The sequence below is a fragment of the Besnoitia besnoiti genome, assembly GCF_002563875.1.
Source record: "Besnoitia besnoiti strain Bb-Ger1 chromosome Unknown contig00055, whole genome shotgun sequence".
Classification (NCBI taxonomy): domain Eukaryota; phylum Apicomplexa; class Conoidasida; order Eucoccidiorida; family Sarcocystidae; genus Besnoitia; species Besnoitia besnoiti.
The window spans coordinates 3,184-20,560 of NW_021703949.1; the positions used below are offsets into that span (position 1 = coordinate 3,184).

The 17,377-nt window shown below is 37.2% G+C and overlaps 1 protein-coding gene across 1 annotated transcript; it reads right to left on the reverse strand.

The window, feature by feature from the left end:
* Nucleotides 1-16,180: 16,180 nt before the first annotated feature.
* BESB_064230 (uncharacterized protein) lies at nucleotides 16,181-16,453 on the reverse strand (the record flags this gene model as incomplete). Its single annotated transcript, XM_029364818.1, has 1 exon — nucleotides 16,181-16,453. The coding sequence occupies one exon, from the start codon at nucleotides 16,451-16,453 to the stop codon at nucleotides 16,181-16,183; it is 273 nt and encodes a 90-aa protein (XP_029214901.1).
* Nucleotides 16,454-17,377: the final 924 nt, after the last annotated feature.

The following is a 17,377-nucleotide window of genomic DNA, read 5'->3' on the forward strand; positions in this document are numbered from 1 at the left end:
AAGAAACTTGGTTGTCTGTATCTCATAACCGGAGTCATCTTCAGTATTCTAGGAACTATAATGTCTTTGTTTATTCGATTTGAGTTATACAGTTCATCGATTCGGATCTTGTAAGAGACGATACTACTTAATAATGGATTTAATAACGATACAATGGTAGCTAATGATCTTATGTTTTAATTAATGTACTGTTCTACTATCGGTTATATATTTTAGACGCTAACTTTAAACTTTGACTTATTAAACCAATCATCTATTATGGTAAGATTGAGCGTGGACTATCGAATGAAACAATGTGCTCCAACGCTAGTCTAAGTCTCTAACATACCTTTTACCTACAACTGTATAACAAACCTCCAGGCAAAGAACTTGGTCTGTTCTAATTCCCCGTGGTAAACACAGTCAACGAATAAGGAGCATTCATATGTTATGCAGTGTCTTAGGAGAGATACTCTAGATTTAGCATTCATCTACAGCTACGGTAACTGTTGTGTTTAAATAGCGGTTAACCTTTCCTTTTCCTTACGTACTCAGGGCATGCAATACCAATCAGATAACAACTGAAGCTAGACTCCATGTTACACTTACTAAAATGGGATTCCTAGGTTGATATAAACTACCTTTTTCTGGGAGTATATACTACGAGTTGGACTACTGGTTTAGATCTTGAAGGTCTTTGTTTACCGGATCCAAGTTCTCTTGTGCTTTTCATGACCATCATGTTAAGTGCATTAAGTATAGTGGTATCCAGCGTATATTTGAAAAACCAACATTTGTATACAGCTGTACGAATATCATGACATTCACTTTGGTAGTCGCCTTCTTAATGTTAGTCTGTACGGAATACTTAGGACTATCTCTTTATATTAATGATAATGCATTTGGTAATGGACTTTTCATCTTAACTGGTATACATTTTAGCCATGTTATTGTTGGAGCTATCCTTGTATTCTTCACTCAAAGTATCTATAGTTCTTTAGTTACTTACATGCCTACAAGCTCTATAATGCTAAGCAAATCTAAAGGTATGTTATGCAAGATCTTTACAGAACCATTCACTATTTATATCTACACTTTGTAGAAACCATGTGGATATTAATCCACATTACATTCTATCTCTAAATCATATAACGGTCGTAAGGTACGCCGGGGATAACAGGTCAGATAATATTGGGAGTTCTAATCCTCGGATTGTATCAGCACCTCCATGTCGGCTCATTACTCCCTTGTTATTGAACAAGATTCAGTTAGGAACGCTAGTTCACCGTCAGATGTAATACGTGAGCTGGGTTAAGAACGTCTGGAGACAGTTTGTTCCCTATCTACCATATTATCTAATTGGTTTAATTTTCTTACAAACGGCTTTTGTTTGATTGAATTATCGCACCCAGATAACTCCATACCAGTGAACCGGTTTTGTAACTCCGCTTCATATCGTACCTGAATGGTACTTTTTAGCATATTATGCGTGTTAAAAGTAATCCCATCCAAAACCGGTGGTTTGTTAGTATTTATGTTATCAACATGTCAATGAAATATCAACAACGATGAAACTTATTTGGTTAACATAACAACATAGAAGGTAAAGCTGGATTACGTTCAAAACTTTACACTGGATACGTTTCAATGTTAACTTACTAAATACCATGGGAGCGAAGAGAATCTAATATGTAACTCCGTTCATGGAAATCAAAAGAGCTTTCACTGATTGTATTTATGAAACGTGATTAGTTCACCTAGCCAACACGATCCGGTTGTTTGGGAATAATATCCCTATTTAAGGGATTGAATTGTGCTACAATAACACAGTCGGTACGAAGTCGAAACAAGGTAGTTGATGGTGAACCAGTGGCTGAACAAACCTTTTTAATTGATTATGCTGACTTTAGTCCCGAGAAACTACAGTTCTGCTTAAACTGAGGAGTCAAGTAGGTACAAACCGTACAAGGATTAATTATGTCCATCTGTGCATCTAAGTTGAGACTATCGGTTATATATTTTAGACGCTAACTTCCCGGCTAAACTTTGACTTATTAAACCAGCCTGGGATCATAAAAGTACTATGTATGGTAAGATTGAGCGTGGACTATCGAATGAAACAATGTGCTCCAACGCTAGTCTAAGTCTCTAACATACCTTTTACCTACAACTGTACGGAACGTAACAAACCTCCAGGCAAAGAACTTGGTATTCTGTTCTAATTCCCCGTGGTAAACACAGTCAACGAATGGCGGAAGGAGCATTCATATGTTATGCAGTGTCTTAGGAGAGATACTCTAGATTTAGCATTCATCTACAGCTACGGTAACTGTTGTGTTTAAATAGCGGTTAACCTTTCCTTTTCCTTACGTACTCAGGGCATGCAATACCAATCAGATAACAACTGAAGCTAGACTCCATGTTACACTTACTAAAATGGGATTCCTAGGTTGATATAAACTACCTTTTTCTGGGAGTATATACTACGAGTTGGACTACTGGTTTAGATCTTGAAGGTCTTTTGTTTACCGGATCCAAGTTCTCTTGTGCTTTTCATGACCATCATGTTAAGTGCATTAGCAGAGCATAGTTAAGATGATAACTATTGTGGATATAGAACCAATTGAACACCATGTATTAATATAACAAAGATAATCAGGGTAATCTGGTATCCTTCTTGGCATAACGTTGTGTAGTTATATGAAGCGTACATTCCTTAATATCTGGAACAATAGATTATGGTTAGGTAGTGGAACAAGGAGAGCGTCTGTTGTACATCAACACTAGATACAAGGAACTTGACAAGCATTAATAGATTTATATAAACGACAAGGACATGAGTCTACTGGATTTTATAATACAGGGTTGAACTGTGTAAAGATCATTGTGTTATGGTTCTATCACAAACCATTGAGATTACGAAGTTATGGTTTTGGGCTCGTGAGTGTCTCTCAATAACTAGCTGAGTGCTTGTACGATAATTATATCAATGCAGTACCAATTAAGGCGTGTAGCATCTCCTATGCTCCTTAACATCACAGCTATGTCGAATTATCGCACCCAGATAACTCCATACCAGTGAACCGGTTTGTAACTCCGCTTCATATCGTACCTGAATGGTACTTTTTAGCATATTATGCGGTGTTAAAAGTAATCCCATCCAAAACCGGTGGTTTGTTAGTATTTATGTTATCAACATGTCAATGAAATATCAACAACGATGAAACTTATTTGGTTAACATAACAACATAGAAGGTAAAGCTGGATTACGTTCAAACTTTACACTGGATACGTTTCAATGTTAACTTACTAAATACCATGGGAGCGAAGAGAATCTAATATGTAACTCCGTTCATGGAAATCAAAAGAGCTTTCACTGATTGTATTTATGAAACGTGATTAGTTCACCTAGCCAACACGATCCGGTTGTTTGGGAATAATATCCCTATTTAAGGGATTGATATGTGCTACAATAACACAGTCGGTACGAAGTCGAAACAAGGTAGTTGATGGTGAACCAGTGGCTGAACAAACCTTTTTATTGATTATGCTGACTTTAGTCCCGAGAAACTACAGTTCTGCTTAAACTGAGGAGTCAAGTAGGTACAAACCGTACAAGGATTAATTATGTCCATCTGTGCATCTAAGTTGAGACTATCGGTTATATATTTTAGACGCTAACTTCCCGGCTAAACTTTGACTTATTAAACCAGCCTGGGATCATAAAAGTACTATGTATGGTAAGATTGAGCGTGGACTATCGAATGAAACAATGTGCTCCAACGCTAGTCTAAGTCTCTAACATACCTTTTACCTACAACTGTACGGAACGTAACAAACCTCCAGGCAAAGAACTTGGTATTCTGTTCTAATTCCCCGTGGTAAACACAGTCAACGAATGGCGGAAGGAGCATTCATATGTTATGCAGTGTCTTAGGAGAGATACTCTAGATTTAGCATTCATCTACAGCTACGGTAACTGTTGTGTTTAAATAGCGGTTAACCTTTCCTTTTCCTTACGTACTCAGGGCATGCAATACCAATCAGATAACAACTGAAGCTAGACTCCATGTTACACTTACTAAAATGGGATTCCTAGGTTGATATAAACTACCTTTTTCTGGGAGTATATACTACGAGTTGGACTACTGGTTTAGATCTTGAAGGTCTTTGTTTACCGGATCCAAGTTCTCTTGTGCTTTTCATGACCATCATGTTAAGTGCATTAGCAGAGCATAGTTAAGATGATAACTATTGTGGATATAGAACCAATTGAACACCATGTATTAATATAACAAAGATAATCAGGGTAATCTGGTATCCTTCTTGGCATAACGTTGTGTAGTTATATGAAGCGTACATTCCTTAATATCTGGAACAATAGATTATGGTTAGGTAGTGGAACAAGGAGAGCGTCTGTTGTACATCAACACTAGATACTGCTAATACCACTGTAGAGGTATAGTATATAATCCCTGCCCGGTGCAGTAAAATGTAAACGGCGGCTGTATTATGACGGTCCAAAGGTAGGTAAATCCTTGTCGGGTAATTATCGTCGTGCGTGAAAGTTGGTCCGACTCTTCACATGTCGTTTATCTAAAACTTTCTTAAATAGAATTATCTTTGAATATGAGGATCCAGATGGCCCGACGGTTAGACCCTGAGCACCTTTACATCCCTTAAATCATATACAGGATCAAATCTTCCTTGAGCGACTCGACAGGCACTAGAGATAGCGTGAAAGCTCTTTTGATTTCCATGAACGGAGTTACATATTAGATTCTCTTCGCTCCCATGGTATTTAGTAAGTTAACATTGAAACGTATCCAGTGTAAAGTTTGAACGTAATCCAGCTTTACCTTCTATGTTGTTATGTTAACCAAATAAGTTTCATCGTTGTTGATATTTCATTGACATGTTGATAACATAAATACTAACAAACCACCGGTTTTGGATGGGATTACTTTTAACACCGCATAATATGCTAAAAAGTACCATTCAGGTACGATATGAAGCGGAGTTACAAACCGGTTCACTGGTATGGAGTTATCTGGGTGCGATAATTCAATCAAACCAAAAGCCGTTTGTAAGAAAATTAAACCAATTAGATAGGATAGACATTTAGCATCGGTCATTAACATATGAGGATAGAAGGCTACTTTAAGTGCGGAATCAATACCTGCAGGGTTACTAGAACCATTTAAATGTAAATAGAAGATGTGTAATACAATTAGAATGCAACCTACAAAAGGTAATATAAAGTGCAATACAAAGAATCGTTTTAATGTTACATCAGATACATAGTATCCACCGAGTAACCAAGGTACTAAATATGGTATTGGAGAAAGGAGATTAGTAATGACTGTAGCACCCAGAAACTCATCTGTCCCCATGGTAGTACATAACCGAGGAAAGCAGTGGCTATAGTAAGTAGATATAAAACTAAACCAGACATCCAAGCAGTAGTTAAATAACTATAGCTGGAGTTATACATACCTCGAGACATGTGTATTAAGATACACAAGAAGACGAAAGAAGCAGTTGTTGCATGCAACATCCTAAATTCCCATCCTGCTGCTACCTCTCTAACTAGATGTTGAACACTAGCAAATGCACAAGATGCTTCAGAAGTATATCGGAACGCTAAAGTGATACCTGTAATTATTTGGAGTACAAAGGTAATTGCAACTAAGAAACCAAAGTTATAAGATGAATTTAGATTGAGAGCACACCGATAAAAGACGAGGTGTGCCCGGAATAGACTCATGGAAATTTGGTGTGTTCTCGAAACCATGCTAGCACAATAGAACTTCGTTAAATAACTACATATTAAAATGAGCGCATGTAAACTAGTCTTAAACACACCGCTCGTCACGTAACAAATCTCAAATCGTACTGTAGATTTTATATATGTACCGTAACTATAACCATGGTGACATCCAATGTTCACGCTCATGGATTCAGTTCCAGGACTACCTGGCGCTTAATAACGATTCCGTCTTCCAGCTTCCAAGCAAACATGATTACCGTGATATTGAAATCCAACACTTTTAGCTGTCTTAAGCAGTCCAGTGGGGTGGTGGTGTACTGCAATCATAAAGAACTTGGTTGTCTGTATCTCATAACCGGAGTCATCTTCAGTATTCTAGGAACTATAATGTCTTTGTTTATTCGATTTGAGTTATACAGTTCTGGATCGCGGATCATTTGTACAGAGACGATAGCTACTTATAATGTGATAATAACGATACATGGCCTAGCTATGATCTTTATGTTCTTAATGCCTGCTTTGTACGGAGGATATGGTAACTTCTTTGTACCAATATATATTGGTGGTTCGGAAGTCGTTTTCCCAAGAACTAACGCGATCTCCTATTTCTAGTACCATTAGGTTCTGTGTTGTTAACTCAAAGTATTTGTTCCGAGTTTTGGTAGTGGTCTTGGTTGGACAATGTATCCTCCACTAAGTACTAGCTTGATGGTGTTAAATCCAGAGGCAACTGATTGGATTATCGAGGTCTTGCAGTACTAGGAATTAGTAGTATTTTAAGTTCTATTAACTTCCTTGGTACTTGCGTCTTCATGGGTTCTAATGCTGGTGCTAAGAAACTATATTCTATATAATCTGGGCTATCATATTTACTGCCCTTATGTTAGTCTTCACTCTACCTATTCTTACTGGTGGATTAGTTATGATCCTTCTTGATCTACACGTAAACACTGAATTTTATGATTCTATGTATTCTGGTGATAGTGTACTTATCAACATCTATTCTGGTTCTTCGGACATCCAGAGGTATACATTCTAATTTTACCTGCTTTTGGTGTAGTCTCGCAGACATTATCTATGTATGCTGCTAGATCTGTCTTCGGTGGACAATCTATGATCTTAGCTATGGGTTGTATTTCTATTCTAGGTTCCTTAGTATGGGCACATCATATGATGACAGTCGGTCTAGAGGTAGATACCAGAGCTTATTTTCTCTGCTATGACTATTATGATTGCAATTCCTACCGTACTAAGATTTTCAAACTGGTTAGGTACCTATATGGCTAGCCATACAACTACAAGAACTGTAGATCTATGGGCTGCTCTTAGTTTTATCCTATTGTTTACTCTAGGTGGTACTACAGGTGTAGTTATGGTAACGCTGGTATGGATATTGCCCTACATGATACATACTATATTGTAGCTCATTTCCATTTCGTATTATCTCTTGGTGCAGTACTAGCTACTATATGTGGCTTTATCTTCTATAGCAGAGATATGTTCGGAGATACTGTAAATCTATTCCATGTAAATACCGGTGCTTCTCCATATTTAAGCATCTGGTTTGTAGTCTTCTTAGGTAGTATCTTATTAATTTTCATCCCTATGCATATACTTGGTTTCAAACGTTATGCCAAGAAGGATACCAGATTACCCTGATTATCTTTGTTATATTAATACATGGTGTTCAATTTGGTTCTATATCCACAATAGTTATCATCTTAACTATGCTCTGCATTAAGTAAGTGGTATCAGCGTATATTTGAAAAACCAACATTTGGTATACAAGCTGTACGAATATCATGACATTCACTTGGTAGTATCGCCTCTTAAAGTAGTTAATCTGTACGGAATACACGGATCGGATTCTTGTTGGCCTGGCACCTGTTTTAGTAACTGGATTAACGCTTTTTACGCCCTGGTATGCATGGATAATAACCGACTCTTCTATAGTTTAAACCGCTACTGCTGGGACTGTATATTATGTAACTTACGGTATATCTATCAAGCCTCTTCTTCCAAATAGATTTCATGGAAAACCTAAAATTCCGCATTTTGATTGACATTTAGCCGCTAATATACAATCATTCCAAGATATATTTATCGTATCGCAGGTTCGGAATCTAATGTCCCGACTTATACTATATAGATCACATGGTTTCTTCGGTACTTTGAGATCATAGCTAACGCGAGAAGGAAGTGTGTTTCAAAAGAAAGGGATGTTTAGCCGGGAAGTTAGCGTCTAAAATATATAACCGATAGTCTCAACTTAGATGCACCAGATGGACATAATTAATCCTTGTACGTTTGTACCTACTTGACTCCTCAGTTTAAGCAGAACTGTAGTTTCTCGGGACTAAAGTCAGCATAATCAATAAAAAAGGTTTGTTCAGCCACTGGTTCACCATCAACTACCTTGTTTCGACTTGTACCGACTGTGTTATTGTAGCACATATCAATCCCTTAAATAGGGATATTATTCCCAAACAACCGATCGTGTTGGCTAGGTGAACTAATCACGTTTCATAAATACAATCAGTGAAAGCTCTTTTGATTTCCATGAACGGAGTTACATATTAGATTCTCTTCGCTCCCATGGTATTTAGTAAGTTAACATTGAAACGTATCCAGTGTAAAGTTTGAACGTAATCCAGCTTTACCTTCTATGTTGTTATGTTAACCAAATAAGTTTCATCGTTGTTGATATTTCATTGACATGTTGATAACATAAATACTAACAAACCACCGGTTTTGGATGGGATTACTTTTAACACCGCATAATATGCTAAAAAGTACCATTCAGGTACGATATGAAGCGGAGTTACAAACCGGTTCACTGGTATGGAGTTATCTGGGTGCGATAATTCGACATAGCTGTGATGTTAAGGAGCATAGGAGATGCTACACGCCTTAATTGGTACTGCATTGAATAATTATCGTACAAGCACTCAGCTAGTTATTGAGAGACACTACGCAGCCCAAAACCATAACTTCGTATCTCAATGGTTGTGCGATTAGACAACCATAAACACAATGATCTTACACAGTTCAACCCTGTATATAAAATCCAGTAAGACTCATTCCTTGTCGTTTATATAAATCTATTAATGCTTGTCAAGTTCCTTGTATCTAGTGTTGATGTACAACAGACGCTCTCCTTGTTCCACTACCTAACCATAATCTATTGTTCCAGATATTAAGGAATGTACGCTTCATATAACTACACAACGTTATGCCAAGAAGGATACAGATTACCCTGATTATCTTTGTTATATTAATACATGGTGTTCAATTGGTTCTATATCCACAATAGTTATCATCTTAACTATGCTCTGCTAATGCACTTAACATGATGGTCATGAAAAGCACAAGAGAACTTGGATCCGGTAAAAGACCTTCAAGATCTAAACCAGTAGTCCAACTCGTAGTATATACTCCCCAGAAAAAGGTAGTTTATATCAACCTAGGAATCCCATTTTAGTAAGTGTAACATGGAGTCTAGCTTCAGTTGTTATCTGATTGGTATTGCATGCCTGGTGACTTAGAATATGATTCTTATTAATGGAGCACAGTTCCCTGGGTATCCAATCCAGTGCTTGCCTTGGGCATTGAAACTAACCCACAGTTCAACCCTGTATTATAAAATCCAGTAGACTCATGTCCTTGTCGTTTATATAAATCTATTAATGCTTGTCAAGTTCCTTGTATCTAGTGTTGATGTACAACAGACGCTCTCCTTGTTCCACTACCTAACCATAATCTATTGTTCCAGATATTAAGGAATGTACGCTTCATATAACTACACAACGTTATGCCAAGAAGGATACCAGATTACCCTGATTATCTTTGTTATATTAATACATGGTGTTTCAATTGGTTCTATATCCACAATAGTTATCATCTTAACTATGCTCTGCATTAAGTATAGTGGTATCCAGCGTATATTTGAAAAAACCAACATTTGTATACAAGCTGTACGAATATCATGACATTCACTTTTGGTAGTCGCCTTCTTAATGTTAGTCTGTACGGAATACTTAGGACTATCTCTTTATATTAATGATAATGCATTTGGTAATGGACTTTTCATCTTAACTGGTATACATTTTTAGCCATGTTATTGTTGGAGCTATCCTTGTATTCTTCACTCAAAGTATCTATAGTTCTTTAGTTACTTACATGCCTACAAGCTCTATAATGCTAAGCAAATCTAAAGGTATGTTATGCAAGATCTTTACAGAACCATTCACTATTTTATATCTACACTTTGTAGAAACCATGTGATATTAATCCACAATACATTTTCTATCTCTAAATCATATAACGGTCGTAAGGTACGCCGGGATAACAGGTCAGATAATATTGGGAGTTCTAATCCTCGGATTGTATCAGCACCTCCATGTCGGCTCATTACTCCCTTGTTATTGAACAAGATTCAGTTAGGAACGCTAGTTCACCGTCAGATGTAATACGTGAGCTGGGTTAAGAACGTCTGGAGACAGTTTGTTCCCTATCTACCATATTATCTAATTGGTTTAATTTTCTTACAAACGGCTTTTGGTTTGATTGAATTATCGCACCCAGATAACTCCATACCAGTGAACCGGTTTGTAACTCCGCTTCATATCGTACCTGAATGGTACTTTTTAGCATATTATGCGGTGTTAAAAGTAAATCCCATCCAAAACCGGTGGTTTGTTAGTATTTATGTCCTCTCTCATTAACTTAGCTCTTTTATCTGAAATTCGAGCTTTGAATACTCGAATGTTGATACGACAACATTTTATGACTCGAAATGTAGTCAGTGGATGGGGTAATTATTTGGGTATACAGTATGATCTTCTTGATTATTATTGGTAGTGCTATTCCACAAGCGACTTATATCTTATATGGTAGATTAGCTACTATCGTATATCTTACTACCGGATTGGTTCTATGCTTATACTAAATCAATAGTTATAATGACTACAGCTTCCAAGCAAACATGATTACCGTGATATTGAAATCCAACACTTTTAGCTGTCTTAAGCAGTCCAGTGGGGTGGTGGTGTACTGCAATCATAAAGAACTTGGTTGTCTGTATCTCATAACCGGAGTCATCTTCAGTATTCTAGGAACTATAATGTCTTTGTTTATTCGATTTGAGTGAACACATAAGATCATCGAATTTAACGGTATGCTCCTGAAAGTAACGGTACAAGCTGTAAACAAAGGACTCCTTAACTTAAACTGAGGAGTCAAGTAGGTACAAACCGTACAAGGATTAATTATGTCCATCTGTGCATCTAAGTTGAGACTATCGGTTATATATTTTAGACGCTAACTTCCCGGCTAAACTTTGACTTATTAAACCAGCCTGGGATCATAAAAGTACTATGTATGGTAAGATTGAGCGTGAACATTGGATGTCACCATGGTTATAGTTACGGTACATATATAAAATCTACAGTACGATTTGAGATTTGTTACGTGACGAGCGGTGTGTTTAAGACTAGTTTACATGCGCTCATTTTTAATATGTAGTTATTTAACGAAGTTCTATTGTGCTAGCATGGTTTCGAGAACACACCAAATTTCCATGAGTCTATTCCGGGCACACCTCGTCTTTTATCGGTGTGCTCTCAATCTAAATTCATCTTATAACTTTGGTTTCTTAGTTGCAATTACCTTTGTACTCCAAATAATTACAGGTATCACTTTAGCGTTCCGATATACTTCTGAAGCATCTTGTGCATTTGCTAGTGTTCAACATCTAGTTAGAGAGGTAGCAGCAGGATGGGAATTTAGGATGTTGCATGCAACAACTGCTTCTTTCGTCTTCTTGTGTATCTTAATACACATGTCTCGAGGTATGTATAACTTCAGCTATAGTATTTAACTACTGCTTGGATGTCTGGTTTAGTTTTTATATCTACTTACTATAGCCACTGCTTTCCTCGGTTATGTACTACCATGGGGACAGATGAGTTTCTGGGGTGCTACAGTCATTACTAATCTCCTTTCTCCAATACCATATTTAGTACCTTGGTTACTCGGTGGATACTATGTATCTGATGTAACATTAAAACGATTCTTTGTATTGCACTTTATATTACCTTTTGTAGGTTGCATTCTAATTGTATTACACATCTTCTATTTACATTTAAATGGTTCTAGTAACCCTGCAGGTATTGATTCCGCACTTAAAGTAGCCTTCTATCCTCATATGTTAATGACCGATGCTAAATGTCTATCCTATCTAATTGGTTTAATTTTCTTACAAACGGCTTTTGGTTTGATTGAATTATCGCACCCAGATAACTCCATACCAGTGAACCGGTTTGTAACTCCGCTTCATATCGTACCTGAATGGTACTTTTTAGCATATTATGCGGTGTTAAAAGTAATCCCATCCAAAACCGGTGGTTTGTTAGTATTTATGTCCTCTCTCATTAACTTAGCTCTTTTATCTGAAATTCGAGCTTTGAATACTCGAATGTTGATACGACAACATTTTATGACTCGAAATGTAGTCAGTGGATGGGTAATTATTTGGGTATACAGTATGATCTTCTTGATTATTATTGGTAGTGCTATTCCACAAGCGACTTATATCTTATATGGTAGATTAGCTACTATCGTATATCTTACTACCGGATTGGTTCTATGCTTATACTAAATCAATAGTTATAATGACTACAGCTTCCAAGCAAACATGATTACCGTGATATTGAAATCCAACACTTTTAGCTGTCTTAAGCAGTCCAGTGGGGTGGTGGTGTACTGCAATCATAAAGAACTTGGTTGTCTGTATCTCATAACCGGAGTCATCTTCAGTATTCTAGGAACTATAATGTCTTTGTTTATTCGATTTGAGTTATACAGTTCTGGATCGCGGATCATTTGTACAGAGACGATAGCTACTTATAATGTGATAATAACGATACATGGCCTAGCTATGATCTTTATGTTCTTAATGCCTGCTTTGTACGGAGGATATGGTAACTTCTTTGTACCAATATATATTGGTGGTTCGGAAGTCGTTTTCCCAAGAACTAACGCGATCTCCTATTTTCTAGTACCATTAGTGAACTCTTTTGGTCTGATCCTAAGTACGCAGTGAGCTAACTAGATACAAGGAACTTGACAAGCATTAATAGATTTATATAAACGACAAGGACATGAGTCTACTGGATTTTATAATACAGGGTTGAACTGTGTAAAGATCATTGTGTTATGGTTCTATCACAAACCATTGAGATTACGAAGTTATGGTTTTGGGCTCGTGAGTGTCTCTCAATAACTAGCTGAGTGCTTGTACGATAATTATATCAATGCAGTACCAATTAAGGCGTGTAGCATCTCCTATGCTCCTTAACATCACAGCTATGTCGAATTATCGCACCCAGATAACTCCATACCAGTGAACCGGTTTGTAACTCCGCTTCATATCGTACCTGAATGGTACTTTTTTTAGCATATTATGCGGTGTTAAAAGTAATCCCATCCAAAACCGGTGGTTTGTTAGTATTTATGTCCTCTCTCATTAACTTAGCTCTTTTATCTGAAATTCGAGCTTTGAATACTCGAATGTTGATACGACAACATTTTATGACTCGAAATGTAGTCAGTGGATGGGTAATTATTTGGGTATACAGTATGATCTTCTTGATTATTATTGGTAGTGCTATTCCACAAGCGACTTATATCTTATATGGTAGATTAGCTACTATCGTATATCTTACTACCGGATTGGTTCTATGCTTATACTAAATCAATAGTTATAATGACTACAGCTTCCAAGCAAACATGATTACCGTGATATTGAAATCCAACACTTTTAGCTGTCTTAAGCAGTCCAGTGGGGTGGTGGTGTACTGCAATCATAAAGAACTTGGTTGTCTGTATCTCATAACCGGAGTCATCTTCAGTATTCTAGGAACTATAATGTCTTTGTTTATTCGATTTGAGTGAACACATAAGATCATCGAATTTAACGGTATGCTCCTGAAAGTAACGGTACAAGCTGTAAACAAAGGACTCCTTAACTTAAACTGAGGAGTCAAGTAGGTACAAACCGTACAAGGATTAATTATGTCCATCTGTGCATCTAAGTTGAGACTATCGGTTATATATTTTAGACGCTAACTTCCCGGCTAAACTTTGACTTATTAAACCAGCCTGGGATCATAAAAGTACTATGTATGGTAAGATTGAGCGTGGACTATCGAATGAAACAATGTGCTCCAACGCTAGTCTAAGTCTCTAACATACTTTTACCTACAACTGTACGGAACGTAACAAACCTCCAGGCAAAGAACTTGGTATTCTGTTCTAATTCCCCGTGGTAAACACAGTCAACGAATGGCGGAAGAGCATTCATATGTTATGCAGTGTCTTAGGAGAGATACTCTAGATTTAGCATTCATCTACAGCTACGGTAACTGTTGTGTTTAAATAGCGGTTAACCTTTCCTTTTCCTTACGTACTCAGGGCATGCAATACCAATCAGATAACAACTGAAGCTAGACTCCATGTTACACTTACTAAAATGGGATTCCTAGGTTGATATAAACTACCTTTTTCTGGGGAGTATATACTACGAGTTGGACTACTGGTTTAGATCTTGAAGGTCTTTGTTTACCGGATCCAAGTTCTCTTGTGCTTTTCATGACCATCATGTTAAGTGCATTAAGTATAGTGGTATCCAGCGTATATTTGAAAAACCAACATTTGTATACAAGCTGTACGAATATCATGACATTCACTTTGGTAGTCGCCTTCTTAATGTTAGTCTGTACGGAATACACGGATCGGATTCTTGTTGGCCTGGCACCTGTTTAGTAACTGGATGAACGCTTTTTACGCCTGGTATGCATGGATAATACTCGACTCTTCTATAGTTTAACCGCTACTGCTGGGACTGTATATTATGTACTTACGGTAGTACTATCAAGCCTCTTCTTCCAAATAGATTTCATGGAAAACCTAAAATTCGCATGTTTGATTGACATTTAGCCGCTAATATACAATCATCCAAGATATATTTATCTATCGCAGGTTCGGTCTAATGTCCCGTTATACTATATAGATCACATGGCTTCTGGTACTTTGAGATCATGCTAACGGCGAGAAGGGAAGTGTGTTTCAATAACTAGCTGAGTGCTTGTACGGAGGATATGGTAACTTCTTTGTACCAATATATATTGGTGGTTCGGAAGTCGTTTTCCCAAGAACTAACGCGATCTCCTATTTTCTAGTACCATTAGGTTCTGTGTTGTTAACTCAAAGTATTTGTTCCGAGTTTGGTAGTGGTCTTGGTTGGACAATGTATCCTCCACTAAGTACTAGCTTGATGGTGTTAAATCCAGAGGCAACTGATTGGATTATCGGAGGTCTTGCAGTACTAGGAATTAGTAGTATTTTAAGTTCTATTAACTTCCTTGGTACTTGCGTCTTCATGGTTCTAATGCTGGTGCTAAGAACTATATTCTATATATCTGGGCTATCATATTTACTGCCCTTATGTTAGTCTTCACTCTACCTATTCTTACTGGTGGATTAGTTATGATCCTTCTTGATCTACACGTAAACACTGAATTTTATGATTCTATGTATTCTGGTGATAGTGTACTTTATCAACATCTATTCTGGTTCTTCGGACATCCAGAGGTATACATTCTAATTTTACCTGCTTTTGGTGTAGTCTCGCAGACATTATCTATGTATGCTGCTAGATCTGTCTTCGGTGGACAATCTATGATCTTAGCTATGGGTTGTATTTCTATTCTAGGTTCCTTAGTATGGGCACATCATATGATGACAGTCGGTCTAGAGGTAGATACCAGAGCTTATTTCTCTGCTATGACTATTATGATTGCAATTCCTACCGGTACTAAGATTTTCAACTGGTTAGGTACCTATATGGCTAGCCATACAACTACAAGAACTGTAGATCTATGGGCTGCTCTTAGTTTTATCCTATTGTTTACTCTAGGTGGTACTACAGGTGTAGTTATGGGTAACGCTGGTATGGATATTGCCCTACATGATACATACTATATTGTAGCTCATTTCCATTTCGTATTATCTCTTGGTGCAGTACTAGCTACTATATGTGGCTTTATCTTCTATAGCAGAGATATGTTCGGAGATACTGTAAATCTATTCCATGTAAATACCGGTGCTTCTCCATATTTAAGCATCTGGTTTGTAGTCTTCTTAGGTAGTATCTTATTAATTTTCATCCCTATGCATATACTTGGTTTCAAACGTTATGCCAAGAAGGATACCAGATTACCCTGATTATCTTTGTTATATTAATACATGGTGTTCAATTGGTTCTATATCCACAATAGTTATCATCTTAACTATGCTCTGCTAATGCACTTAACATGATGGTCATGAAAAGCACAAGAGAACTTGGATCCGGTAAACAAAGACCTTCAAGATCTAAACCAGTAGTCCAACTCGTAGTATATACTCCCAGAAAAAGCTGATAAATAATCCTGTCTCAGAGATGATAACTCCAAGTACGATGCTACTGATTAGACTAGCATCTGAGTAGTAGTTTTCTCTCGCTGTTAAGATGAGTGAGAACAAGAATCCATATATTACGCCTAGAACATAACCGATGTGGAATAATCTTAATGTAGTAGGATATTGAAATCCAACACTTTTAGCTGTCTTAAGCAGTCCAGTGGGGTGGTGGTGTACTGCAATCATAAAGAACTTGGTTGTCTGTATCTCATAACCGGAGTCATCTTCAGTATTCTAGGAACTATAATGTCTTTGTTTATTCGATTTGAGTGAACACATAAGATCATCGAATTTAACGGTATGCTCCTGAAAGTAACGGTACAAGCTGTAAACAAAGGACTCCTTAACTTAAACTGAGGAGTCAAGTAGGTACAAACCGTACAAGGATTAATTATGTCCATCTGTGCATCTAAGTTGAGACTATCGGTTATATATTTTAGACGCTAACTTCCCGGCTAAACATCCCTTTTCTTTGAAACACACTTCCCTTCTCGCCGTTAGCATGATCTCAAAGTACCAGAAGCCATGTGATCTATATAGTTATAACGGGACATTAGACCGAACCTGCGATAGATAAATATATCTTGGATGATTGTATATTAGCGGCTAAATGTCAATCAAACATGCGAATTTTAGGTTTTCCATGAAATCTATTTGGAAGAAGAGGCTTGATAGTACTACCGTAAGTACATAATATACAGTCCAGCAGTAGCGGTTAAACTATAGAAGAGTCGAGTATTATCCATGCATACCAGGCGTAAAAAGCGTTCATCCAGTTACTAAACAGGTGCCAGGCCAACAAGAATCCGATCCGTGTATTCCGTACAGACTAACATTAAGAAGGCGACTACCAAAGTGAATGTCATGATATTCGTACAGCTTGTATACAAATGTTGGTTTTTCAAATATACGCTGGATACCACTATACTTAATGCACTTAACATGATGGTCATGAAAAGCACAAGAGAACTTGGATCCGGTAAACAAAGACCTTCAAGATCTAAACCAGTAGTCCAACTCGTAGTATATACTCCCCAGAAAAAGCTGATAAATAATCCTGTCTCAGAGATGATAACTCCAAGTACGATGCTACTGATTAACTAGCATCTG